The sequence below is a fragment of the Kwoniella europaea genome, chromosome 2 (assembly GCF_036810445.1).
Source record: "Kwoniella europaea PYCC6329 chromosome 2, complete sequence".
Classification (NCBI taxonomy): domain Eukaryota; kingdom Fungi; phylum Basidiomycota; class Tremellomycetes; order Tremellales; family Cryptococcaceae; genus Kwoniella; species Kwoniella europaea.
Window position 1 is genome coordinate 2,947,648 of NC_089488.1, and position 27,643 is coordinate 2,975,290.

Genomic DNA, 27,643 nt, shown 5'->3' on the forward strand with positions numbered 1-27,643 from the left:
GGGCTCGACTCTTGAACGCTGTCCAACCCACATACCATACGCGTCGCCAACACGTCTGAGAGAAGGACCACCTCCACTCTCTGCTTCTGGTGCATGAGTGCCACATGATATCAATTCCGGATGATCCCGAACGGCGATCAACCCAAGTGCGTGGAGGCAATCCAAAAACACGGTATTGTTTGGCTGTGACTTTGCCTTTTTGTTCTTGCGACTCATTAATCCAAAACGACGACTCCTTGATATGATACTCCTTCGAATTCGTCATGTGCCCCTTTGCATAATCCAATCCATCCACGCTGTCTGACCAATTGCTCACTTTGACTATCTGGATTATGTGGTCTTAGCGTAAGATGTTACAGGAACCATCAGAACTACTGTTTGATATAGGATACATCGTCGAGAAATGCTTATTGAACACGACACATAGTCGCTTCACCAACCCCCCATCTCCTGTCGAAGAGGCTTATTGTATATCATACATTTGCTCGCCACTCCATCAAGAATGTACTTACGGGGGTGAGAGGAGAGCGACACTCGTAGAGTATTTATGAAGAGAAGAGAGATTGAACACAATCAATCATTTCTTCTTCTTGCCCCACTTACATATCATAGTATACTAAGATCATCAGCAGCCTCGTTGCCAACGCTCACTCACCTAATCTTGACGGACCTTACATTGGTCTTCTCCTTCCATCTCAACCTCCCGCCATTCCTTGCAACTAACAGTCATTCAAGACATACATAACGAAGTCGCAGGACGGCTTCACTAATCCCTCTCATTATTCGATACTTCGACCTTCATTAGCATACCAACATGTCATCGGAAAAGACACTCAAGCCATTCCTACCTTCTCGACCTTCCGGTCCTGTTTTCATCGGACTCAATATTCTCAGGTCGTTGAGTATCATCGCATTGTTATTGGTTTTAGCTGCAAATATAGTTACCATGGCAGAGTGAGTCCTTTCTTTCTTCCCTATACCTTTGGGCGGTGATCTAACTATTCGATGCAGCGACATCAAAGCGATCAAAGCTGCCAACGCATCAAATGCAGAATCAGAAGAAGATTGTGAATATTATGAATATTCCTCTGTACCTGATCAGACAGGCGGTCCATTCTGGTCGATCTTAAATAGGATTTTCATCAGTATGTCAGCTTGATTACGACAGTCCCGCTCATCCCACTGATCAAGTACATTGACGTAGTCTTCGAATGTATCTTGCTCACCATGTCTGAAGTGGGTATACCAAGAAGACTATTCGAAGAATGGATACCTATACTTGGGCCCGCTCATGGACTGGGTTGTCTAGGTGTTTTCCAAGCCTTGTGCGTAGCAATCATCTTAACGGACCATTGTAATCTGACTGATTATTCATCTGCTCGTGGTAGGATCGGCGCTCAAGTCTTGTCACATTACTGCGAACTCTTCCCCCAAGTCTCGAGCTGGTTGCTTTTCATTGTCGGGTGCTTCAACATCTTAGCTGTGAGCTTGTGTCCCTCTACTCATTGCAACGGCCTTCTACCACCTCACTCATCTCCTTCTGCTTGACCAAGCTGACTCATCTCCCATTCAGGGTATCTTCCTTCGAGCAGGAGCCAAGAAGAAGCGACTAATCTTTTCATGGGAGAATGTTTCTTCGCTGTACGTATATCTGCTCTCGGATCGTTGCTCTGATCCACGTGTACTGACGGTGGGCTGTAGTACTCCTCAAACAAGAATGGCAGCCACCGCATGGGACATGATATCAGAAAAGAAACCTTCTTCTTCCTCTTCCTCGGCTCCTTCTGAATCGGGTGCACCACCCTTGACTCGTTCGACTACAAATTCTTCGGACACACCTTTATTACCTGAAACCAAAAAGGAGACTATTCCCGGAGCTAAATTTGGTGGATTTGGATTTGGTAGACAGGGGGAGAAGCAGGCTGCCGAGAGAGGTTGGAAGATTAGTAAACCTAGTGAAGTCTTGCCTCGTGAGTCTTCCTGAGACTGTACCTGGCTTGTGGGAGTAGGCGATGAGCCATTGACGTTGTCATGTTGGACAGGTTATGCCATCTAAGACTTAGATTATTGGTATATACCGAGATAAGGTTACATCCAAATCATCGACTTGAAGAGTCATCAAAATGAGAGTTATAGTGATCGAAGACATGTATGATCTACAACGGAGAGCGGATGTAATTATGAATATATTCAAGGCTTATCTCCGAACTACAAAAATAGAATCGAATATCTTTCTTATAATGTGTATATGAATTGAATCGTTTGATGCTGTTTCTGTTGATTAATGAGTGGGACATCTCAGTTTTGGCACGCAAAGATCTTTCGATTCATTCCGGATGATTGACATCAGAGTGTTCTACCCATCGTTCGGAGCTCCTGCAAGCCGGGTGATGTGATGTCTTCGATGAACCAATCCCTCCTATACATCGGTGAACCCATCTCGTGAAAGGTAAATCTCGGAAGAAATTTCCCATTCTTCAACTTCTACTGACTTGTGCTCAATCACCGGATAATTTGATCCCACCCCAATATGATGGACAGACTCATCCATCGGATCTTGTTTTGTACAAGAATTGACCGTTGTCCGTCAAGACCAAGGTCAATTGCATAGTCATCCAGCATGAATTTACCCATTTCCGTCGGTCTGGGGATGGCTGGGCCAGACTGGATTTCGAAATATATACACCACTGGCGTCAGTGGTTGAGATGTGGAGGATCCGATTACATCACGCAACGATTCCACTGAATCACATTATGAGAGACCATAACGTTGATGCCGTAGACTAAATTAATCCTGAATACACATACTGAAGGAAGGAGCTGTCGATTATCTGCAGTATGTACTACCTACTGCTACGGCGGCATTGTGTGAGTATGATTTTAACCGCACCAGGCCATGCGGTAGAGGTGCGTTCTTGGCATCGAGGGTAGATACCAGAGATGGGAATTTGACGATTCGGAAGATTCAAAACATTTTTTGTATTCTTGTCCGAAAATAGCAAGTTCAAAATCACCGCTACAATCACTAAACTAGAATCATGGAGCATACCAAGTTAGGCTGGCCAGGAATGGAACGAAGCGAATCGTAAGGGCTAGTTGAGACATCCCGAGTATGATGATATTCGCTTCTCCTTCTGCCGAAACGTTGCGGATAAAATATCGTTCGGCACCGCAGAACAAAACCGATATGAATAGTAGTCGTCCATATTGATATCGGCCAGAGCTGAAGACCAAACCAACACATTGGAAAGGAATGCATCCGCAAGTAGGTACCATCTCAGTTAAAGTTTCGTAAGAAAAGGTACATACCCCAATGCGTACTCTCCGTACTTGGAATGGGACCTGTGGACATGCTTGTTTTCAGGAACTGTAGCGACTACCTGCCCGGTATCTCAGGTCCCAGAAGGGTACTGAACCAACCCATGAAGTGGATACCAGTAGAGCAAGAACGGTCCAGCAGATTTGTAATCATTTATACCAGATTCGGTAATAACAAAAAAATCCGAAACTTAATTTCAATTTCCCTGAGAAAGCTATATTCCCATACCGCATTCCACGAATCAACCAGGGCGTCTTCGGTTTCTTACGTTAACCTCCAACGAGAAAAGCCATGGAGGCGCTATGGTAAGAAAACGTTATCTACTGTGTCATAGGCTTGATCAAAAACTTCTCTCTGGTACAATAGGTACAGTATCACACCGTACCATACCTCTTTTCCGCTGGGAATTGAAGAAAAAGTTTGGGACGCCTCAAAAAAGGGTAAACCGAAGAAGCTTATTTTTTTCTGGCTTGATAGTCCAGGACTTTAGCTGTTGTGGGAGAAAAGCCTCAAAAGCCTCTGACAAGGGTTGGGATGAGTCAAACTTCCAATTCGGAATGCCGCAAAGGGTGACGCTGAGTAAGAGGCGCAGAGTTCCTTGGGATATGCAGCTGTAAGTCACTTGAACCTGAACCTGAAGATCCGACAAACCAGCTGTGTGTCTGATCGACCGGGGTTTTCGAATACTTCATTTTTTTTTTCTACATTCGGTTGGAATGTACTGTAAAGTATCGTTTCTTTATGTGGTACATGGCTCGCTGGCAAAGGCGTTTCCTCCTTTCGTAGAGTTTTCTTCGGTGAATTTCGATCTCACATGGTAAGAAGCGATTGATCTTTTACCGCTTTCGTGACAGATCCAACTAGGAATGTTCAATGACACTGCCTACTTTGGTCCAACAAGCTTGTTTTCAGCGCCTGTGTCAGTCACCACAGAGGTTCAGGGATAGGAATGTGTCGACTCGCCAAGGCGTAAACCCAGCTTGAAAATAGTTCGTTGGAATACTGTACGAATGTACGAAAACGAGCTCGACTTGCACAGCACATGGCGGACAGACTAGTCACCAAGCTGGAATCGACACATAGATATATAGTCTACTCCTATTTTTTCCTCTATCCTTTATTTTTTTCCTCCTCAAACAAAACTTTCGACAAGTAATCACTTACTCACAAGTTCTTCAACTCCCAACACTTTCGCTCACGAGCACCACTTTCTTTCTTTCAACTTTGATCTACGCTGGTCCGTAGTCTAACCCACACTCTTTAACAGTCAAACCAACCAACCATACCCAGAGGGTAGTTTATCCACTTTCTTTGATTTACATACAAGTATATCAGCAGGACTGTTTCTTACCACCATGTCGGACAACGAAGTTACCATTGTCGTAAGTATATCCCTTACCCTACGAACTATTGCAATCTGACTGATTTCTTCATTCGTAGATCCCTCCTTCCCTCCCTCTCCTCCTACTTCTCCTACTCGAACCATGTCTTCTTCCCCCGAATGGTTTACCACTCCGATCAAGGCTCCCTACAGGCCTTCTCCCCTCTCTACTACTATCCCTTTGACCGCTCTCGAGCAAATCGACCCATTCAGCAATGAGAGTATCGATACCTCGGACAGTCTCTCTCCCGATCCCGAGACCCCTCCTCTTTCACCTACGAGAAGCCTCTCATCCGTCTCCATGGACAGAAGAACCACCTCAGGCTCTTCATCCGGTTCAGACGAGGAAGTGGTTACCCCCCCTGCTGTCCCTCGAAGACCTTCCCTCCCACATACGGGTATGCCACCTTCATACTTCAATCTCGAGAATGTTACCAGGGATCAAAGGAAGCACCGAAAGAACAAATACAGAGCCAGATTCCCCTGTGCTCCTGTATCAGGTTCGATCACTCCGATGTGGAAGATCGATGAAGACTCGAAATCTCACGGTTTAACTCAATTACTCGAACCTTTCGAAGGTCTCTTGCCTCACACCCGAGTAAGTCATCTAACCGAGTTCAATTTCTAAGTAGCTTAGCTGATGATTTGACATACAGAGAGAATCCGAACCCACCTACATCCTTTCCGAGGACTCCTTCGTCCTCACTCATGTCCCCACCAAATCCGTCTCCCTCACCGACTTCAAGCTCAAGATGATCCGAGTGCCTAGATGGCAACGACCAATTGTCATCGCTGTGATGTCTTTACTCCTCTTCGGCTCTCTCTGTATGATCTCCTGGTTTCAACAGTCACTCATGGCTGTCGAACATGCTAAAGTCATCCGACAAGGTCAATGGATGATCAAACATGCTGCTATGGCCCGAGCAGAATCCGATGCAGTCGTCGATACCGAACCTGGATACCGATACGAAGCTCCCAAGCACCACTCTTTAAAGGTACAACAGAAGATCGCCAAGCGAGCTGAAGCTGGGTTCACTGCTCATGCTGCTGCTCAAGCTGCAGCCATCGCCCCTGTCGACTTCACCATGACTAAAGAGGAAGAACTTGCCGCTTTGATGTCTTTCATCGTCGGTACAGCTGCCAACACTTTACCTGCGATCGATACGACCGATCCTCACTCTTTGGAGGGTTTCTTGCCTTTTGATCCTCGATCTCCTCATGCCAAGAGGGAAATTGAAGAACTTGCAAAAGTCCATTGGGAAGATCACCCAGTAATGGTACTTGGTAATATGAGAGATCCCAAAATGCGAGAAGTTCGAGCTTTATTGAGAAAATACATCGTAAAGCCCGAACCGTTCTATGTCGATATTGACCAACGAAGAGATTCAGCGGTCCTTCATCCAACTTTAGAAAGATTGTTGGGTAAACAATCTTCCCCTTACATTTTATTGAAGGGTAAGAATGTTGGAGAATCATCAAAATTGATCGAAATGGAGAAGAAAGAAACTTTGATCGATAATGTCAAAGGGTCCGGTGCTACCATTGCTAAAAGATTGAAGAGAAACAAACATCAAAAGGAAGAAGAACGAAAAGAGAACGAAAGGGTTTTAGGTCCTAAACCGATCTTCGATCAAGAGTCTGCTTAATTGCATTCACTCTGATTATCGTATCTCTTCTCTTTCTTACTTTGATGACCTCTTTCACCTTGCTTCTTTTGTACGACCCTCGTCTTGGATGTCTTTCTCTTTCGACCACTCTTATTCGACCTTCGATTACATTTTTTTCGGATTTATTTTTGTAGTCTTTAGATCAACCTATATATAGTCTGTACAATCTCACTAGACCCGCGCCGTGTCGCCAAACCTATAATAAATCTACCATGCAACACCTGTGCCCGAGATACCTCAAAGCTGCAATGGAGAACTTACTGGCGGATGCCAGAGCAACCGTAAAATTGTACTGCATTCTATACTCATACTGTTCTAAATTTCTATTTCCTTCTAGCCATGAGCTGATCGACATGTTCTCTGACCCCATCTTCCCATTGATCCCACGATATACAAGCCAACCATGAATCTCTAGTCATTTGATCTTCTTGATAATCTCCTTTTCTACCGGCTACACATGTGAATTGACATAAAATCAGCGAATACTGGTTTACCACTGTTGGCTTATCCACTTACATCTAACACCTTTTTTACCTTTGGGTAGTACTCTATGGGCTCTTAGCACGCCATCCAATTGAAAGCCCAACCTCAATGCAGCGGCTTTACTCTTTTCATTTAGCGTAGTGGTAAACCACTGACACCTCCTCAAGCCCAATCCACCTTCTGAGGGTATATCTAGGATTCGGTGGATGATCAATCCGGCAGCATGGGTGAGGACGTGAGTGCGCTGTATATGACATTGATCAGCCAAAACAAAAAGATGTGTAGCTATATGTACTTACCTGATACTTCTCCAATATACATATCCAGCCAGGCTCAGAGGTCATATGAGCTACGTCTGAGTTGATCATCGATATCATTCCTGCAAACTCATAATCCTTAGGGTCGACAGCTTGATCCCTACCTGGTGGAGCCGTGTATATAGCATATGCTAGAGCGCTCTATACCACCATATATCAGATCATTAGAATATTCATCAATCACATTGAAGATATTATTATCTAGAAAAGGGAGGGACATACAGGCTGAGACCTAATAGTCGTTTCTGCCCATACCAAAACATCCTCTACACTATTCCAATCAATCAACCAAGCTGTAAAATCTGGCGAACATTTCGATACCTCCTCATAGAACAGTTGAGCATGCAACGATGGCTATACTTCTCTAGTCAGGAGTCATTACATGTATATTGGGCTTGTTAAAGGTGCACATACAACGAAGGGTCGAAGTTCGACTCGATCCGAGCGCAATTCCTTGACTTCGAAACAATAGTTGAGATCGTACTCTTCTGGTAGGGTACGAAGATGAACGTCACGCGGTACGTCCACTTTGGGTGGTTTGTAGGTGTTGAGGTAGGTCGGCATACTGTCTTACAAAGATACGTTTGATGATGGGAAGAAGAGCAAGAAAGAGATTTAACTGGAAGATAATCCACCTAGTTGTGTTTGAGTCGATTGGAAAACTCGGCAAAATACCGTTATCGTGTTGCCGAGCGCTTAAGTTGCTTTGAATGGAGATTGTATGGCGGCGATTTGTCTTGATTGTACATTGTTATCAGCCAGGGTGGAATATTGTGGAATTTGCGAGCTGGATGCATAACGCTGAGTGGCCCAACGGAAAAGGCTTCATACATCTATCGCTGCCGCCGCAAAGCGGATACCTCCTCCCTCATGTAGAAGTGGGGAATTCAGCACACAGCTCGTCCCTCACTATCCTATATGTATGTCATGTGTTCTCGACCGAGCTTCCGCAGGACTGAATACCCATGAGACTTTTATCTGATCTGTGCAGAGATTCTTATAAGCGAAGTATCACGAGGAGCACGGCATAGGGAGGATCAACAACAAACTCGCAATAACGAACGGTGGATATTTTGGGTCGATGTCATGGGTGGAGGTGGGAGATCTGAATTCAGGCACGCAACGGTGACACAAGCGTAACAGTACCCGATACAACCAGCTGGAAAGATACACATCTTCGTAGATCTACTTGCATTGTTCTTGCTTGCTTGTAGTCCTCAACACTCTCAGTAAATCTAGCCGCTCAGCTTAAAACGGTTACCCATAGCTTGAGGTGCAATGTTCTGGAAAGCCAAATCAGCTTCGATACCACTTCCGATGGATCCATCGATCAGACGATCTCACCTCTCCCCAAACGAACTGGTGACGAGACCAGCAGGTGATGAAGTGACGGTCGTGGGGGATTTCTTCTCATACTCTGTGAGTGTCATCATGCTCTGGGGACTCTTGATATCAGACTGATAGACTATCACTACAGGCTGAGAAATATGGTGATAAAGTAGGGTGTTATTACAGGGATGTAGTAGATGTCGTCGAAGAGACAAAGATAGTGCCAAAATCGGATGGTTCGGGAGATGAGAAGAAGTCGTGGAAATAGTGAGTACTGTTCTGCTGGCGTGACTCGAATGAACTGACCATTACCATAGCTTCACCTTGTCACCACCCAAGCCCGTTACATACACCGAGCTGGATTTCACTGTGACGGCGCTGGCTTCAGGTCTGATCAACATCGGCTTCACCAATCTCTCTCAGCCTATCGCTTCTAGACCCAGAGTATCCATATATGCTGATACATCTCTAAATTGGCAACTGATGTCACAGACATTCGCAAGATTAGGTCACGTACTTACAACGGCTTATACGACTTTGGGAGAAGAGGGCTTATTGACTAGCTTGAATGAACCGGAAGTAGAGCTCTGTTACTGTGGTGAAGGCCAGGTAGAATTGATAGGGGGAGTGATAGAAAGAGCGGAGAGAGTCAAGTGGATCGTATACGATGGAGATGAGAAGAGGATCAACCAGGTTAGTACTTGTATTCCATGTGCTTCTCTTATCATGTGCTCAGTGCAATCGTGTTGCAGGAAACAATACAGAAGATTAGAAAAGTGGTGGAAAGTAGAGGTGGGCGTATAACTACTTACGCCGAACTGAGGCAATCTGGAATCGACTCGCCTGTCACTGAGTTCGGCGACAAGCCGTCCGAAGATGATCTATTCTGTATCATGTATACTAGTGGCTCTACAGGAACACCTAAAGGTGTATTGTTGACACATAAGAACATCGTATCGTCCAGTGAGTTCTCACATTTCTCAGACCCAGATACCGCTGACGACTTCTCGAAGTTGCTGGATCGGTTTTGCTGTGGGGAAAGAACTTTACTCGCTCAGATCTATTATTAGCTTATCTGCCCTTGACTCATATCCTCGAGCAGGTGAGCTGGTTGTCCTTGGACTTCAGTCGATGTACGAAGTACTGACTCTCAAGCAGTTCCTCGAATTCACGTTATACTTTCTTGGTATACCAGTTGCTTATGGAACTGTCAAAACACTTTTGAACGATAATGTCAGGAATTGCGATGGCGATTTCATCGCTTATAAGCCGGTGAGTCTCCCTATATTCCTATACGTACTGGTATGATCTGCATTGACAAACCCCCTTTTATAGACCTTACTTCCTGGTGTCCCTGCAATCTACGAAATGATTCGGTGGGTCAAATAATCGTTCTAGTCCATTTCTCGAGCTGATCATTCCAAATCAGTAAGGGCATGATCAAGAAGATACATGATGCCGGGTCAGTGGTTGGAACGATATTCAATCTCGCGGTATCGGGAAAACAGACCCTGCCCTGGCCTTTCTCCTCGGCCATCGACAGAATCCTGTTCGCGAAAGTCAAAGCGGCGACAGGAGGAAGACTGAGGTTGGCTATATCTGGAGGTGGGGCTTTGAGTTTGGATACGCAGAAATTCTTGTCTACGGTCTTGGTACAGCTCATCCAAGGTGAGTTAAGATCAATCGATTGGACAAGGCAAGAATTGACCTGGTAGTACGCTTAGGTTACGGGTTGACTGAGACTTGCGGTATGGCAACCATCTGCACACCACAATTCTCTCCCATGGGCAGTGTAGGGGTCATAGGTCCATCTTGTGAGGTGAAGTTACATGGTGAGTGGCTGTGCTCGAGACAACTCACTGTGTTCACGCTGACCATCTTTTTCAAGATTATCCCGATGCCGGCTACCTTTCATCGAACAAACCTCCTCAAGGGGAAATCATGCTAAGAGGGCCCAATGTGTTCAAAGGGTAGGCGTTGTCTGAGATGGGTATCGCTAATCCAATCAGATATTTCAAACAGGATGAACTCAACAAAGAGAGCTTCACGTCAGAAGGTTGGTATAGAACAGGTGACATAGGTCAGGTAAGTATTCCACAGATTGAATACGTTGGATAAATAATACTCATCATATACTTTATACACTTAGTGGAACATCGATGGCACTCTTAGTATAATTGATCGAGTTAAGAACCTCGTGAGTGAAAATCGGGACTAAAAAGGAGCTCATCAGATACAGGTTAAACTTTCAAATGGGGAGTACCTGGCTTTGGAGAAGGTCGAGTCCATCTACAAGCACTGTAGTATGTCTACATACCTAAGAGGGTGCCGCATGGGCTGATCATTCGTTGTAGATTCAGTGATGATGCTGTGTATAGTCGCACCTTCATATGCGGATCGACCAGTTGCGCTGGTATATCCTGTAAGTCGACCATGTCAGATGTGAAACGAGATTTCCGACTCATCAGTCACGCACAGCACGAAGGAAATCTTCGGAACCGTCTCAAAGCCAATGGGATAGTGGACGATGGCGGACCAAAGGAATGGGCCTCGAACCTGACGATCGTCAGTTACCTGCTCGGGGAATTGCGAGACGAAGCCAAAAGAGGTGGATTGAAGGGAGCCGAATTGATTAGGGATGTGATTATAACCGAAGAAGAATGGTAAGGTTCCTCATAACTCTAATTATCCCTGTTACCAGATGTTCGTGACTGACTCGAAACAAAACAGGTCACCTGAGAATGGTATGCTCACGCCTGCGATGAAATTGGCTCGGAACAATATCAGTAAGAAGTACGAGAAAGAGATCGAGAAAGCTTTGGGAAGGAGTTCCTAGGTGAAGGATTCGTTTCAGATTGTGTTCGTTCCGGCAGACCTAGTTAGTCAGTTAGTCCGAATCCGAGACGTGTTTCAGTCATATTCGATGTACCAAATGTATAATCAGAATTAAGAGTGTGACGGCGGATGTCTCGGCAACTGCCTGGCAGCGTGACATGAGGAAACGCGTTGATAGACATAAGTCTTGGAATCTAGTTCATACCCTCAAGACATTCCCAACTCCATTCCTCGGTTTGCTTAGACGCGATATGCAGTTTCCAAAAGATAACAGAAAGTTCAATGTGCGTAATGGATAAGATGAAAAAGCGCGACTTTACGGCGCGTCGCAGTCACAGAAAGATTTCAGCCATTTGCTGTTTTCCCTGAAACTTCCATAATCATGTTGAAAGTCTCTCATGTTCCAAGCTATTGGAAGATTGGATTGGCCAAAAGGTTGTGACGCCATCTTCTGATATGACCCATCCTACGTGCTTAGGCTGATGTATCATGCCAAGTAACGCGAGCGCCGATCTACCGATTTCGGGTAACTTTTGGTTACTTGAACCCTATCGTAGAAACCTACTGAAGAGACGCGATGGATTGATTTTACGGTGGCGGGCGCGTCATATAGAGGGAAAAAAATCAATCCGAGAGAACGAGCTAATGGATGAGTAAAGATGATATAGATAGATAGTCCGTGATGAAGATTGGTACGATGTTCTTTTCCTTTCTTTTCTCTTTACTTGTTCGTGTACTTCCTTCATCAACGATTTCGAAAAATCTCCTTCTCCCTTCTCCTTCTCCTCCAACAGAATCTCTAATCCGACTTTCGAGCCAGGAGCTCTCGATTAGCCTCGACGGCAATTACCTTCGTTTCAACAAAGTATAGACTACTTACACCCTCCTACTTCACCTCGCGAGCGAGTCAATTCAATCAATCAATCGTCTTCAAGAACTTCGATTCATCCCTTCAAGACTACTACCTACTCTACTAGAAATCTATCTTCAAGATGGCGCCGGTCGTCGCTTCTGCCGTGGCACTCTTGGCTATTGCCGGAGCTGTTGATGCTAAACCATTATTAAAGCCTGGAAGACATGCCAACCCTCATGTCGCCAGCGTATTGTCTGCTTCCAAGAGATCTTTACATTCTCTCATGGCCAGGTATTACGGCACAAAACATGGATTGGTGAGTTCAATTTCTATGTGCTATCTATTTTGGCCAAATCGTCGCGCTAATATATCCTACTTAGTCTAAACCACCCCCACTTCCCGAGAAGAGAGACACCACTCTCCCAGCTGGATGGTCGTACTTTGGTTGTGTTAGTGAATCATGGGAAGAGAGATTGTTGCAAGGTTTCGCTTTTTCCTCATCATCTCTCACACCCCTTCTATGTGTGACTCAGTGTACTAAGCTGGGATACACTTTCGCCGCTACTGAATTCGGTGACGAGGTGAGTCGTACCCAACTTGATTCAACAAGATTTTGGCTTATACGATCAACTTGTAGTGCTACTGTGGTAACGAATTCGTCGGGACCGGCGGTGGTCGAGCAGACGATACGACCTGTAACGTGCCCTGTGAAGGTGATACCAGTGAAGGATGTGGTGCCGCTTGGTACTTGTCTCTTTACCAGTATAACTCGAGTGAGCTCGCCTCATGTAGTGGTGTCGTCACCACCGCTTCGGTGACGGCCACCCTTCCTACCGCTACTGAAGTAACTACGACTGTCGTGGAGAACGGTACCACCTCAGTTGGAATTGTAACTGCCACTGCCAACTCCACCGATGCTGTCCCCACCGCTTCTGTCACCGCCAATGCTACCGATGCTGTTGCCACCACCCCTTCTGCCACCACTACTGCCTCTTACCCAGTCTACACCGATGCTTCCGATGCGTCCGAGTGGTACTCTCTCGGTTGTGCCGTAGACAGCGATGATCGACTTCTTACGGGTTCCAGCAAAGTCGGTTTCACTGGAATGACCATTGACAGCTGTCTCTCTTACTGTGAAGATGCTGGATTCAAGTACGCCGGTGCCGAATACGGTGACGAATGCTACTGCGCCAATACTTTACCCGAGAACGTTCAGTATCACGAGGACTATGCTTGTAACGTTGTTTGCGATGGCAATGCCACAGAGGCTTGTGGAGGTGGATATGCCCTGGAACTCTTCGAATTGGTATCAGCTGCTGGAAATAGTACCGACTGCACGACCTCTTCTTCAGTACCTTCAGGTGTCCTCATCGCCACTGGTACCAAGACCGGAACTACTACCACCGCCGCCACTGCCACCGCTGTCACCACCACTGCTGCTAACACTACCGCCGCCACTGCCACCGCTGTCACCACCACCACTGCTAACACCACTGCTGCTACGACCAAAGCTGCTACTACTGTAGCTAGTGGCACCACTCAGACCGCCGCTACCACCGTCTCAACCACCACTCAGACAGCGGCTGCTTCATCAGAGTCTCACTACGTTTGGGCTCACCACATGGTCGGTAACACGTACCCATACACCCAATCCAACTGGGCCAGCGATATCTCCCAAGCTCAAGCTGCCGGTATCGATGGTTTCGCTTTGAACATGGGATCTGATTCATGGCAAGTCGACCGAATCAGTGACGCCTACTCTGCCGCTGGTTCTTCCGGATTCAAGCTTTTCCTCTCTCTCGATATGACTGTTCTATCATGCAGTAGTTCAAGCGACGCCAGCAACCTAGTCAACCTCGTCAAGAAGTTCTCTGGTCTTTCTGCTCAAGCTAAACACGACGGTAAAGTCTTGGTATCTACTTTCGCTGGCTCAGACTGTGGTATCTCGTGGCAAAACGACTTCGTCGGCGCTCTTGAGAACGCTGGCGTATCCATCTTCTTCGTCCCCAGTATCTTCTCCGACCCATCTACCTTCTCATCCAACTCATGGATGGACGGTGAATTGAACTGGAACTCTGGTTGGCCAATGGGTTCCGATGACCTCGATACTTCCTCCGACAAGAAATATATCTCTGCTTTAGGCGACAAAGAATACTGGGCTGCCGTATCACCATTCTTCTTCACCCACTTCTCACCTGCTACTTGGAACAAGAACTGGTTGTACAAGTCTGACGAATGGCTTTACGCTACCCGATGGGAGGATTTGATCGCCATGCGAGACCAAGTTAAGTCGGTTGAGATCCTCACCTGGAACGATTACGGAGAATCATCATACATTGGTCCAATCGAAGGTGCTCTTCCTTCCGGCTCTGAGGTATGGACCAACGGTTTCACTCACACTGCCTTGAACTCTTTGACTACTTACTATGCCACTGCCTTCAAGACTGGTTCGTACCCCTCGATCACCGAGGATGAAATAGTCATGTGGGCCAGACCTCACCCTCACGACGCTACTGCCTCGTCTGACAGTACCGGTAAACCAACTGGATGGAACTACACTGAGGATTACCTTTGGGCTGTCGTCCTCGCTACTGCCGACTCTACAGTCACTTTGACTTCTGGTTCAAACACCCAGACATTCCAGGTATCAGCCGGTTTGAACAAACTCAAATTGGCCATGTCAGCTGGTTCAATCTCCGGTTCCATCTCCAGATCAGGATCGACCGTCGCTTCTTACAACGCTGGTTCTGCTTTCACCTACACGACTACCCCTCAAACATACAACTACAACTACTTTGTCGGATCGAGCTCCTCATAAATTGTATGTAGTGCCCTAGAGCTCTCTGCCTGTATAACATCGTAAGATAAGTGGATGCGGGAATATGTACACAAGAGGGGTAAAGCTTGTGTTTGTAGTACTTGATTTCTCTTCTTCTGTGCTGGCACGGACAATCATAATCTATAGATATTTTCTTCATAATGATATTATTCAAAGTAGTCAGTCTCCTTATACGTCTTTTCGGGATAATTTAACCGTTCTTTCCATCTATCTTCTACCTTTCTTCTTCACGGAACCCCTCTTGATACGAGGTCATGCACATAATAATGCAATAATAGATATCTCCAAAATGTGATTCCTCTTTCATATTTTGAACTCAGTTTGCAAATGGAATGTCAGTCGCGACAAAAGTCGAAGGAATTACGATGAAATGATATCGCTTCAGGGCCCTTTAACATTTTGAGCGTTAGTCTTGATCATCCAATCACACATCGAGATCTCTCAAGATCGGTTCGATGGTTCGTCTATTAGGTGTATGCTATTGCGCAATCGAGCAAGTTGGTCTACTCGAATCAAATTGATGGGTTGCACCACTTAGCGGGACGGAAAACGGAGAAAAGCTATTGCCGCATAGGAAAAAGCGGCACTTGTTGGCTTTCCTTACTCCTTTCGGATAAAACCAGAAGGTTAACATCCGCAAATAAGTTTACTTGTGAAAAAGGCGTAGGCGTAGGTTCTGGACCTTCCTCTAAACGTACCCATCTTGCAATCGACATGGACTTAATGCTCGGCCGGAAGAGGACGCAGTTAATGCAGTACAGTGTATATGCATAGGAATCGCATTCAGCATTGCTCAGAATAGACTGCTTACTTTAGCTACGATATGGCCACAGAGTCTTAGTCTTTGTCTATCACTTTATACATCTTCCTTCTCTCTTCCATGCTTTCAGTATATCATATCATTATCATCGATAGCAGCGAGCAACAGGCCCAATAGGTGATCGGGAAGTGTGTGTGTGTGTGTCTCCCAGCATTCTCTCACCGCGATCCGCACACCGGAAAAACAGGATTCTTACTGGTTTAGGGAAATTAGAGCCTCGCTTCTCACGTCATTGTAATTGCCAAACCCACTGTAAGTCCTTATCAAAGTTTTTGCTCCAACCATAAAGTACTCCTGGGTTCCTTGTTTGTCTTTATCAATTCTCAAACGACACCCTTCCATTATCATCATCACCATCGTCGTTTCTATGCTCACGGCGACTCTCAGACAACTGTATACGATACGCTAGTCACTTGCCCTCCTTTGGACTGCTCCGGGCCGGACATACGGCTCCATCCGATCAAGACCCATTGCCGATCAAGCTTTTCTACTTGAATACGCCTTATCTGGCAAGATACCCGCTCCGACTGTCAAATCCAATTCATTCATCTTACTCTAGTCGACATGCCATCCCGTTGGCACCCACCAGGGTTCACCTCATCTACACCAGGCTCAGCCGCTTCTTCTCGACCATCCTCCAGAGCTTCTTCACCTACCAGGAATGGTCCAGCGTCGCGACCATCTCACATCACCTTACCCGGGCGAAGACGTGAAGGAACTGTGGATTCTGGCGATCCCTTATCAGACTATCTCTCTGGCTCGTATGGTAGTCATTCAGGCTTAGATACTCCCAGTTCAGCGTCCGGTTCAGCATGGGGAGGGCTGATCACGCCAAGTTCCTCAACACCGGGACTGATAACTCCCGGTGGTACTTCGCACGCTCCACATATTGAGATCATACTAGATTCAGATCATTTAGTCATGCGAGGTGCAGGAGGGGATATGAATCCTGCTTATCTATCTGGAAGAGTGGAATTAGATCTACCTCAAGCGATCAATCTGAAGGAGTTGACAATGCACATGACAGGGAAAGCAAAGGTCCAGTTTTCAGATAGTTCAGGGTGAGTAGCCATCTTTCTCCTGCTGATATCATTCGCTATTGTATAGAAACACTGATATAGTCGTCCACAGAACATCCTCGAAGAGTCACCACTTCACCCATGTCTTCACCACCCACGACTGGTCTTTCTTGCAAGGCGGCAAAGGTCACGCTCACACGCTCAAAGCAGGGCATCACTCCTTCCCATTTTCTTTCATGCTGAACGGCAATCTCCCCTCAACACTTCGTACATACTCCAGCGACGCTATCATCGTGTACAAACTTCGCGCTACAGGTGTCAGAACGGGTTTTGCCAGTAACATTTCTACTCAAAAGGAGTTCACCCTCGCTAGGATGTACACCTCGGACGCACTCGAGTTCACTCAAACGTTGGAGATCGAAAACACCTGGCCTGGAAAGGTCATGTACTCGCTTACATTACCATACAAGGCTTATGCGGCCGGAGATGAGATACCTGTCAATGTCAAGTTCATGCCTTTAGCTAAGGGAACCAGAGTCACGCAGGTGGTATCGGTGTTGAAAGAATACACTTTAGTACATACGAGACATTCCTCTCGTCCCGAAACGAGAGTGTTAAGTTGCGTCAAGCATGAGATGCGTCAAGGTAGAGCTGTAGAGGTTGCTCGTGAACCCATCAGACCTCCCTCACACTGGTATGATCCCACCCCCGCTAATCGAAGTCTCACAACCTCAAGACAGTCTAGTCCTGCTCAGACACCGGTGGTAGGCTCCCGGGCAAGATTAGCACCTACATGGGGTGAACGACCCGACGATTCCTACTTCCCCGGTCCAGCTGAGGGTTCGAATGGGGACGGTAGTAGTAATGGGAATGCTCAAGCTGGACCATCCAACTCGTCAACTCACGAATCGATCTCAACGGAAGAGACGGATGTTGAAATTGGAGATGATGAGATCAATACTCACTTTTCCATACCTATCCCCAACTGGGTTACACCTTCCCATGCTATCCATCCCGTTTTCGTGACTCACAAGATCAAATGGTCATGCTCAATATCCAATCCCGACGGACATGTTTCAGAATTGCGATGTGCGTTGCCTATCTTGATATTGGATCATAGTCTATATGACGAAGCGAGAGCTGCCGGAGCCAGTACGAGGGGATTGTTATTTGGACAAGCTACCGAAGAACCTCAGGTGGATCTACCAAGTTATAGTAATCACGTCTATGATCGGATCGCGATTGCGGATTCCGGTACGACATCTGGCTTTATGCCTCGATCATTGGGAGCTACACCCTTACCTTCACCTCACGATGATACGCCTCCCAGTAGGAGTAGACCACCCTCTCGACCCGCTTCGCCTACCAGACATCAAAGTTACGGGGCGACCTCTACTTCTTCTCGAAGTGGCGAGCCGACACCTGCCACGGACGTTCCGCCAAGAAGACAGCTGAGTCAATGGGCGGATAGCGAGCTGCTCATGTCCCTAGGAGCATTACGAACTCATTCAAATGAGACTTCGCCTAATGCTACTCCACCAGATTCACGAGGACCGTCTAGACCGTTAAGTAGGAGGAACTCTTTCACCCGATCAGGAAGAAGCAGTAGGACAGGATCGAGAGCGAACTCGAGGGCGTCATCGCCCGAGAGAGGTGCAGGACATAGTCAACCGGGTTCAAACTCTGGTAGTTACGCTGAAGAATCAAATGTTAGACCAGGTAGTGAAAGAAGGAATACAGGTGGTTTACATGGGTTGTTCCATCTACAGAAAAACATTCGACCCTTGTCTCATTTCAATGGTGGTCGACCGATCCTCAAAGGTTCAAATGCGAATAACGACAGTAATGGTATACCGCGTAACGCATCTTATTCAGGTGGACTGAGCAGTTCCCACTCTTCGACCAACGGTCATGGCCATGAACGATCACACGTGTCTTTCGCACCGCATGCGAACGTCGTAACGAACGGTCCACCTCGATTTTCAATTGGTGGTGCAGACGGTGATGAAGAGGATGAAGAGGAAGAAGAAGATGTAGATCCACTATCTAGAGTACCTTCTTACGCTATAGCTTCGAGAGGTTTCCTAGGTGGTGGAGTCGTTCCCTTGGATGTCGCGTTACCCACGTACGACGCTTCGGAGGATATGCAAAGGACCAGAAGTGCGACGGATCTGACGAATAACAATAGTGGATTACTCAGACCCAGAAGTGACACGGCGTTGGTGCAGCTTGGTGCTCAGGCAGCTGCTGATGCAGAGGAAAGAGCGGGCGAGGAAAATGCAGCGGCATAGTGGAATGATTCAAAGTGTAGTCTGACGAGCCATACACGATATCATCTGTATAACATACATACAGATATAGACATATAAGCAATAATAAATATCGGATTTCGGATTTCGAGTATCAATGCATTAATTTAGATGTCAATCAATTATCGTTCTTGTGATTTATGACGACGCCATTTGTTGGTTCTCATGCTTTCATTGTTCGCCAAATGCAATCATCGCACGAAACTCGTTGTATAATATACATCCATCATATAGACAGCCCTGAATGGTTAAACTAGCACAACAAGGTGATACCTGCCGAAATTCTACAGGACAAGACATGCGAAAGTCTCAAGTTATAAGTATGAAATTGTATTTGTGTATAAGATGATCTAATGCAAATATGTAATGATGGTGTGTGTGTGTGTAACAATATGCGAATGAACCAACTCCCTCTTTTTGTTTATACTATAGCACTATCATTCAAAGGATCTTGTTGTGGGACGATCGTAGGGTTCCTCGACATTGAGCTTTCCTTCACGGGCGTAAGAGATCCCGAGGCAGCTGCGCCAGGCCTGAAGTTCCTCATACCCATGGCACTAGGTCTTTCCAAGCTTTCCACACGAGGTAAAGAGAATTGAAGTGAACCCCGATCGACTCCTCCACTAGTAGCAGCGCTGAAGTTGCTCGAAGGTGATCCTGGTACAGGTAAAGATCCGCCAAGAGATGTCGATCGATGATGACTGCTATTAGGATTCGGACTACCATGATGTATATGATGAGAGCTGGGCTGGCCAGGTAGATGATGATGATGTTGACCTGGTAATGCAGTGTTCGGTCCATGTATAGGTGATAATTCCCTTCCTCCTGCTCCTGGTCCTGCCATTCCAGAGAGCGTAGTGAATGATCCTCTCCGGGTGTTGAGTACATCGCCTTCGAACATACTTCCACGTCGGGATGCTCGGCGAGATCGTTCTTCCTCGAAAGCTGTTTCTTCGGCTGCAGTGAAGTCCTTGGGTACTATGGGGCAGAAGTTCGAGTCAGTAGTATGTTATTTGCATTCTCGCATGCTAGATAATGAGATCAGGACTTACACATCACTGCACGGTCAATCTGAAGATGTGCAGATGACAATAAGCAGCTGACAACTCAATGTATCAAAATCGTATAGTGACTCACAGCAACAGGCAATCCTCTATGTCTACCTCGCAGCATGACGAAGACCATGATCAACTTGGATAATTTTCGGAAACCTCCAGAAAACCTAACATGCAAAGACAACCATGATCAGCTCTGGTGTTCTTTGAAAAGAATGGATTACAGATTTGCACTGACGAGAAATTGTCATATGTCACACCCAAACTCAAGCCTACTGTACCATACGCACTGACCAATTCGAAAATGACATTGAAAATATTGAAATTGTCTTCTTCATTGTTGATGTGTCCTCGCTGCGAGTATATGAGAATGATTTGAGTATGACAACAGGGCACACTGGGGAGTGAGACTTTGCACATACCTCAATTATACATATAAGCCAAAGAGCAAAAGCAAGCCACCAGATATCTGCAACGACGAGCAAATCAGCTCACAACCGACTGGCTTTGCATCTTGCCAACTTACCAAAAGCCAATTGTCTCCTTGCGTGCCAACCGATATATTTCGCTACGGCCTGAGCACCTTCACCTTCCGTTCCATACTCATCGTCATCTTCTTCGCCGAATAATCCTAAACTCTTCTCTTCGTATACATTTGTAGCTCGGACCGATAATGCAATGGGGTAAACGGAGATATACTAGTTGTTACAGCGAGAAAATCAGCAAAACAAAAGGTCATGGGACAATAACTGCCAATGAGATTCGACAAACACATACCATCATAATTACATACAGAACCTTGACAGCAGGAGCTAAAGCACCAAGAGCGACAATACCGAACCCTGCTGCTCGAACGGCTGCAGACTGTAGTAGACCAGCTGCGATCCTTGTTCCAACAGGAATACTCTCGATGGCACTGATAGGGAATAGTAGATCGCGTTCAGGAAAGAGACGCTTTCCGGGAGATGGAGAAGGGGGCTTACGGTGTACCAATATCCAAAACTAGGAAACTGACCCAATCGATCAAGCTGTAGCATACAGTCAGTACAAAAAACAACATCAGTAAAAGGAGACATGATGACTTACGTGAGAGTGATCAAGACCAGCATTAGAACCCATGTCTGAGTGGAAGGGAAGAGGTACACGAAACATCTATCAACGAAAGACATTTAGCATTCTGTTATAGCAAAAACCTTTGAAGAGTCTACACACCTTCGAGGATGATCTAACAGGAATCTCAAAGATTCAGAAGCACGAGATGATTGTGGAACGAGTTTGTACACCAGATAGCTACAGGCGAGTAATGAAAGGTCAGCTCTCGTTGCTAGAAGTCATTACTCATTGTGCATGCGACCTACACTGTTCCTCGAAGACTGTTGATGAGTAACATGGGATTACGAGGTACGTGAGCTAGGTGTAGAACGGAAGACTGTGGCATTGGCATGTTCAACTTACAAGATAGGCTATATCAATGGAAAAAGATCCAGATCAGTCTGGTTATCCAAGAAGCATCGAGGAAGGTACAACTTACAAAAGCCGTATTCCCAGCAAAGATAAGAATAATCACGACTGAATAACAAATCAGCTGAATGAGTTTTCCTCGGACTGGTAATGATATAGGTGACTTACCGACTATCATCAGGTAAGCTCCTTGAAACGGTACCATACTCAAGTCGCAGAGACTCATACCCGTATTTGAGAAGGCGGATACAGACTGAAAGAGGGCGAACCAAGGTATCTGGACCATCCTAGGTTGGGCTTCAAAGACGTGATCGTACCTCCCCTGCGCTGAGATGTAGGGAGCTATTATCACAAAGGCGGCTAACTGGAAGAAGATAAAATACTGAGGTAATATTGATGCATTAGCTGACGTTGTGTAAGGGTAAATTGTCTCGAGTTCTGGTATGACCAAGAAATGTCATCACGACTCACCCCAACAACGATATACAACAGCACCCTCAACGCTCTGTACTCGACCCCACCTAATTCATCCATCTGTTCCGTCGTCAGACTATGGAACATCGAATTCCTCCCTACGACAGCTGCGAAGGAGATATACGGGACTTCCTTCTCGTTCCCACTAGCAGCAGCTATACTTCCCCTGCCTGCTGTGGTGTTCGTCCGAGGCACGGTCATCGTTTTGGCCATCGTCAATGATCTGGTTAGATTGTTGGTCGCTTCTGGGAAAGCCCTTCTAAATAATTTTTTACCAATTTCAAATGGAGTTGGGAAACCTCCGAATCCGCTCATTCGCGGGTCGGGCCTGTGCGATACGGTAGGTCGTAAGGTGTATGTACGGGGGAAGTTGCCGGACTGTAAAGTTGGTTCGCGAGGGAGTCGATCTGTACCCAATTCAGGGATCAGCATTGTGGAAGAATGCGACGAAAAGGAAGGTAGGATACAAGGGTGAATGAACGCACCTCCACCAGCTGCACTTCGGAAAGTCGCAGATCTAGGGAGACCTCCGCCTTCACGTTGTGTAGTAGCAGCTCCTCTTGGATCCTGGTAATCCGCTTGCTCATCATCGAACGCGATGGTCTTGGATCGGGGGAAGGCATCTGCACAGATGTGAATGTCATGAGCTTGATTCTGACTGTGGTAAGGGATTGCACTCACCGTCTGCAAGTTGAAGACCGGCATATGGGACTCTTTGCCGAGGTGAAGGTGGCAAGCCTCTACCCTCAACATTCTCCTCTGGGGTAAGTTGACCAGGACTCTGAGTGACGGGTCGATCATCATCTATCATCAAAGCTTTCCCATCTTCGACCGCTTTCTCCAGTGCGTTATTAAGCTGTTGACCACTCTGTACTCCTCGTCCGTCATCTAGACTCAATCCCAATACTCCACCATTCTCCAGAGGTAGAGGTACATCATCTATATGTTCAGGTGTAGGTGCAGGAGTCTTGATTTGAGTTCTTTCACCATCGTACCATCCCATCGGATTGACCAGTCCAACACCACCACCTGATACTCTCTTGATCATATCTGGGTTGATCTTCTTATGTCCCTTCTTCTTGGTATCGTGCTTCTTAGCTGATGATTTGTGGTGAGACCCTTTGGGAGAGGGTGGGGCGGCTGTGATGGGTTTCATCACGAAGGAAGGAGTCGAAGTCCGACCTTCGTCGGTGCCTTCCTTAACATCTTCTTCGGGCTGAGAGGAAAAACACGATACTGTCGGTCAGACCGGAGACTCCTGGAAGAGAAGTAGAACTCACACGTTTATCTTTCGTTGTAAGCCCACTAAACTTCTTCCTGATAGCTGAGACAGGTGCACCGATCGTACCGACTCTGGAGAAAGTTTTGCTGAATCTGAACCCTTTAGATCGAGCTTGACGGTCTTTTAATACGTGTTTGAAGGTTTGTCGAAAGAAGTATTGTCTGACGACAATCATGAGGATAGATACGAAGGTCTATTTACCCACCGGGTCAGTCAACCGTGAAGATTGGATTGATTGAATGGCAAAAAGGTGGGCACCAGAGGACTTACCAAACTACCTATAATCATTTGAAAGAATAACAGAAATTGCTGAAACACACTCAGCGTACTGAGATTTATCGTAGCTAGACCAGTCACAGTCATAGCTGACATGCAGCAGAAGAGACAATCCACATAATCGATATGATACTCGGTATTCGCTCCATACATGATCCCCGATAAGATCAACGGGATCTATGTTGTACAAAACACGTCGATCAGTTCGTTGTCAGAAAGAGAACATGTGAGATGGACGTTACTTACTATGGTAAAAGCCAATAGATGTATACGATAAAAGTTCAATGATTTGAAAAATCTAGTTCTCCATTTCTGCGCCGTGGTAGGAACGGCGAGATGGGATGGTAAGGAAGGTAATGATGGCATTTTCGATATCATCGGTCTTCATAGAACGGTCTCAGCTCCAATCGCTGCCTTCAGATGAATCACTAGTCTGTTGTATTATATAGATGTAGATATGTCGGTATGATTTGATTATTTGTTGATCATAAGCCCAGGTGAAGACAGCTTTTATATTGGAGGTACAACCATATCGTCCATACAGTGTTTTCGTTCTACTTAAATGCTTGAGGGATGGAGCAGAGGTGATCCACTAGTACAGTTCCGAAAACAATCCTAGAAATTTTTTGATGATGAACAGGAAGATGATAGTCCTCTCTCTTTCTACACGTGTGATCTACGAGTCCCGGTCCAGGTGTTGATGTTGATGTCGATGTCGAATTTTTACACAAGAGGGTATAGTAAAGGGTTGATGGATAGATAAGGGTAATTGATGCGGCTATGGTGTTTTATACAAAGGAAACGTTCGAAAAGGTGGGCATAAGCTTTGATGTACAAAGGAGGGTTTGGAGAGATCTACAACATACGATCTACAACCGAGAAAGGAGGGAGGGAAGAGGGGGAGAGTTGTGTTGATCTATTTTAATTGAATTACGCAATATTTGCCACGTGAACGTCCAAGTGAGTAGCCCAAATTAGAACAGCCCCTTGCATCTCCATCTTCTCCTCTCGGCAAACTGAACGATGGTGGAGTTATGCTATGCTTACATAGTAACATCGTCATACTAACACCCGCAATTCCTACTGATAGCAAATCCCTCGATGGAATCTGCTTGATGAGTACTGATACTACCAGCTACACTAGTGCGATTGGCAATCACAATCACAGACACGACTCGGCCAAATGAAAACATCAATGCGCGTTTCATCGTTTCACCCTTCGCATTGGAATCGCGATCACCATCACTGCATACCCTTATCTCCTCCCTGTTTCGGCCTCGAATTCGAGTTCTTGATAACGCTGACAGGTGAAGCATGAACTTTTATTGTCGATATGCCCCTCCTTTGGGCTTGGTGAACGTTCAATGACTGACATTGGCTTCACATAAATTTGCCAAGAGAACTAATGGCCTGCCTGGTCTGTCGGCGATGGAGACGATACTCACTTCAGGTGCTTATCGCACATCACGTTTCATAAGGCCTTTTTCGTGCTCGTGTTTGCGGACAAAGGAAGGTATAGTCGTTAGATAAAGCTAGTGAATGAAACGTTTGTCCTAGTCATTACCTTATCTAACAGATAAAGAGTGTATCCCCACTCTTCCAGATCTGTGATGACATGAAACAGGTATCAATCATGAATTTGAGAATTCGTTGAAATTTCTTGTCATCTTGCTTTGGTAAGTTGGGCTTAATCGCCCCTGTCGTTCACTCTCTGATTAACCCATATCATTATCTTTGTAGCACGTAATTGTTTATGCATTTCTTATCTTCATTTAGTCTATGAGCCTTTGTCTACTCCCACGATCATCCGTGCCATCTGATCCACCGCTGTGACTGTGAACTTCCTGCCTATGGCGCACCACCAGCTTTCAGCCTTCTAGCTCTCAATTCCCTAAGCGCGACTATACCAGTGTATGTAGCAATGACTGATAATCCCAAGAAAGCAGGTAAGAGCTATTCCACGGAAGATATCATAAGCATGCGTCTACCTCAGTGCTGAACGACCCCTAAAGTCTGTGTTATTTGAGACGGAATCTTGCACTTACATGATATAGTTTGAGTCTGAGCCAATAAACAAATATCAAGGCTTCTAATGCACCCAACACCAATAAGAAGATATACGATGATACAGTGGGAGTTTGGAAATTGAGTGAAGGGGATATCTTGCCGAGCTGTGAACAGATGACCTATCAGTAGTCATTCTCATCGTTTTTGTTGAAAGCCAATTTTATGTGACACGCAGTAACATCCAAAAAAAAAAATCCATTGAATTTGCGCAGCAGTAAGGGATGACTTACCAAACCCAACAGAACCGTCCAAGGAGCCAAAGTGACTACCGTTCCAATGATTGATAAGGTCCATCCAACAGTCTTGGGATCCTCTTTGAATGTATGGAATATCTCCTGTTGAGGTTGGAACGCAGGTTCGCCCTGTCTCGGAGGGAGGTCATGTCGTTTTCTAGGGATGGGTTTGAGGATAGAAGGTGGTAAGGAGAGTTGTCCGAGGGGTAATGCAAGGGGTTCGAGGGAGTCTAGGGAGCTGAGAAGGAGGGTGAGATGGAATGAACCGTGGGTCGTGAGAAGTGCTGGATGGGGTTTGGCAGTGTTCTATATTGGTAAATACTTGGATTAGTTTACTCCGCAGTACATAGAGAAAGTGGTTGCTTTAACGTACAACGGTAATCTGCGCTTTGCCATTACTCTTCACGCTGACTGGCAGAGTCACATCATTCCCTTTCGGATCTTCGAACAGCAGATGAGCTTGTTGAGGATATACACTTTCGCCTGAGGTGGTGTCAACGACGGAGAATGAAAGCTTGAACGTTGATCCTTCGGTCAGAGTGATGGGCGAGGGAAGAGGTGTGGGCTCCTTCAGTCTATGATTGTCGATGGCCATATCAGCTTTCCTCAGAGCTCCTTCTTGGTACCAAAAGATGCATGATTGGAGAAGTGGAGCTTGAGGTGGATGACTCACGTATACGTAGCATCCCCCAGTCCATCAGAAGAAGTAACAGCTACTTTCCCCTGTTTGATCCCTATCGCACCCTTTCCAGCCACCGAAGAAGCTGCTACGAGACCGAGCAGAGCCAGACGACGTAGCGAGATGAGCATGTTGATGAGATAGTCTATACTCTTTTTGGTTGATTCTGATGGATGTACAGTTTATCTTGAAGTGATCGATTATTGCTTCTTGCTTTGGTAGGTGGACGTGGAGGAATGATGATGAGTAACCACGTGCAATAAATGTGGCACTTAGCTCACTAGCCGAGTATCAGAGAGGCTGCATAAACCTATCGGCAGTCGGCTTACTTTTGTTTGCTAAAAGATGCAACGAAATCCAGTCATTCAAGTGTATAAGACTATCAAGTTCAGTATCGTGGTTGACGTATGTTCGTCTTATGAATCTAAGGAGCTCTACACCATTCATCCTCATTCACTATACCGCCAAGATCAACTTCTTCAAACGTCTACTCCGCGATTTGGGCTCATATGTCGATAGGACACCAGGGCTTATTGCGGTCCCTCCAGGAACTGGAGCAGCGGCACATGGGATATCACTATGGCCATCCTCATGGCCCTGGACCACTACTGAGGAGAACAACGATCATCTGAAATGAGTAGTCGGAACGTTTGCATCACGTATCAGCTCAAAAGTGAATCAACAAAGGATGCTTGCAGTTCCTGGTAACCAAGCAAAGCAGATTTCGATATATGATCAATGAGTCAGCCCCAATAAAATATGAGCATTGCACATAGCAAACAAGCTTTCAGAAGAACATTCGAGTCCCTTCTTGACTCCACAATACCCTCTACCGAACACGACCTCCATCAAACCACCTACAACGCTCCTACCATCTACCACGGTATACCGATCCAAAATGGTAATTTGCCTTACCAACATCTCCCACGAGATCGATACCGTCCG

General features: G+C 46.0%; 8 protein-coding genes across 8 annotated transcripts; 5 read left to right on the top strand and 3 right to left on the bottom strand.

Annotated features, from left to right (window-relative positions):
• Positions 1 to 814: 814 nt before the first annotated feature.
• V865_007457 (uncharacterized protein) lies at positions 815 to 2,056 on the top strand (the record flags this gene model as incomplete). Its single annotated transcript, XM_066231204.1, has 7 exons — positions 815 to 954; positions 1,012 to 1,145; positions 1,205 to 1,325; positions 1,389 to 1,482; positions 1,574 to 1,641; positions 1,702 to 1,970; positions 2,043 to 2,056. 7 exons carry the CDS (start codon positions 815 to 817, stop codon positions 2,054 to 2,056), a joined length of 840 nt encoding a protein of 279 aa, XP_066087301.1.
• A 2,618-nt stretch (positions 2,057 to 4,674) lies between these two features.
• Positions 4,675 to 6,346, top strand: V865_007458 (uncharacterized protein; the record flags this gene model as incomplete). Its single annotated transcript, XM_066231205.1, has 3 exons — positions 4,675 to 4,705; positions 4,760 to 5,298; positions 5,357 to 6,346. 3 exons carry the CDS (start codon positions 4,675 to 4,677, stop codon positions 6,344 to 6,346), a joined length of 1,560 nt encoding a protein of 519 aa, XP_066087302.1.
• Positions 6,347 to 6,690: 344 nt separating this feature from the next.
• Positions 6,691 to 7,731, bottom strand: V865_007459 (uncharacterized protein; the record flags this gene model as incomplete). The annotated part of the gene is made up of 5 exons (XM_066231206.1): positions 6,691 to 6,818; positions 6,884 to 7,094; positions 7,150 to 7,308; positions 7,390 to 7,521; positions 7,582 to 7,731. The coding sequence occupies 5 exons, from the start codon at positions 7,729 to 7,731 to the stop codon at positions 6,691 to 6,693; spliced, it is 780 nt and encodes a 259-aa protein (XP_066087303.1).
• A 714-nt stretch (positions 7,732 to 8,445) lies between these two features.
• Positions 8,446 to 11,332, top strand: V865_007460 (uncharacterized protein; the record flags this gene model as incomplete). The annotated part of the gene is made up of 16 exons (XM_066231207.1): positions 8,446 to 8,586; positions 8,645 to 8,763; positions 8,814 to 9,189; positions 9,249 to 9,459; positions 9,510 to 9,598; positions 9,655 to 9,768; positions 9,832 to 9,872; positions 9,926 to 10,164; positions 10,221 to 10,328; positions 10,385 to 10,455; positions 10,519 to 10,581; positions 10,646 to 10,693; positions 10,736 to 10,799; positions 10,851 to 10,918; positions 10,975 to 11,159; positions 11,227 to 11,332. 16 exons carry the CDS (start codon positions 8,446 to 8,448, stop codon positions 11,330 to 11,332), a joined length of 2,043 nt encoding a protein of 680 aa, XP_066087304.1.
• A 991-nt stretch (positions 11,333 to 12,323) lies between these two features.
• V865_007461 (uncharacterized protein) lies at positions 12,324 to 15,002 on the top strand (the record flags this gene model as incomplete). Its single annotated transcript, XM_066231208.1, has 3 exons — positions 12,324 to 12,500; positions 12,565 to 12,765; positions 12,822 to 15,002. The coding sequence occupies 3 exons, from the start codon at positions 12,324 to 12,326 to the stop codon at positions 15,000 to 15,002; spliced, it is 2,559 nt and encodes an 852-aa protein (XP_066087305.1).
• A 1,405-nt stretch (positions 15,003 to 16,407) lies between these two features.
• V865_007462 (uncharacterized protein) lies at positions 16,408 to 19,153 on the top strand (the record flags this gene model as incomplete). Its single annotated transcript, XM_066231209.1, has 2 exons — positions 16,408 to 16,904; positions 16,975 to 19,153. 2 exons carry the CDS (start codon positions 16,408 to 16,410, stop codon positions 19,151 to 19,153), a joined length of 2,676 nt encoding a protein of 891 aa, XP_066087306.1.
• Positions 19,154 to 19,592: 439 nt separating this feature from the next.
• V865_007463 (uncharacterized protein) lies at positions 19,593 to 24,085 on the bottom strand (the record flags this gene model as incomplete). Its single annotated transcript, XM_066231210.1, has 19 exons — positions 19,593 to 20,149; positions 20,224 to 20,242; positions 20,309 to 20,393; positions 20,465 to 20,580; positions 20,649 to 20,695; positions 20,753 to 20,924; positions 21,004 to 21,142; positions 21,210 to 21,254; positions 21,313 to 21,378; positions 21,439 to 21,516; positions 21,682 to 21,689; positions 21,758 to 21,795; positions 21,856 to 22,069; positions 22,159 to 22,568; positions 22,647 to 22,784; positions 22,843 to 23,377; positions 23,442 to 23,636; positions 23,714 to 23,896; positions 23,966 to 24,085. 19 exons carry the CDS (start codon positions 24,083 to 24,085, stop codon positions 19,593 to 19,595), a joined length of 3,165 nt encoding a protein of 1,054 aa, XP_066087307.1.
• Positions 24,086 to 25,567: 1,482 nt separating this feature from the next.
• Positions 25,568 to 26,829, bottom strand: V865_007464 (uncharacterized protein; the record flags this gene model as incomplete). The annotated part of the gene is made up of 5 exons (XM_066231211.1): positions 25,568 to 25,672; positions 25,765 to 25,890; positions 26,017 to 26,325; positions 26,393 to 26,594; positions 26,693 to 26,829. The coding sequence occupies 5 exons, from the start codon at positions 26,827 to 26,829 to the stop codon at positions 25,568 to 25,570; spliced, it is 879 nt and encodes a 292-aa protein (XP_066087308.1).
• Positions 26,830 to 27,643: the final 814 nt, after the last annotated feature.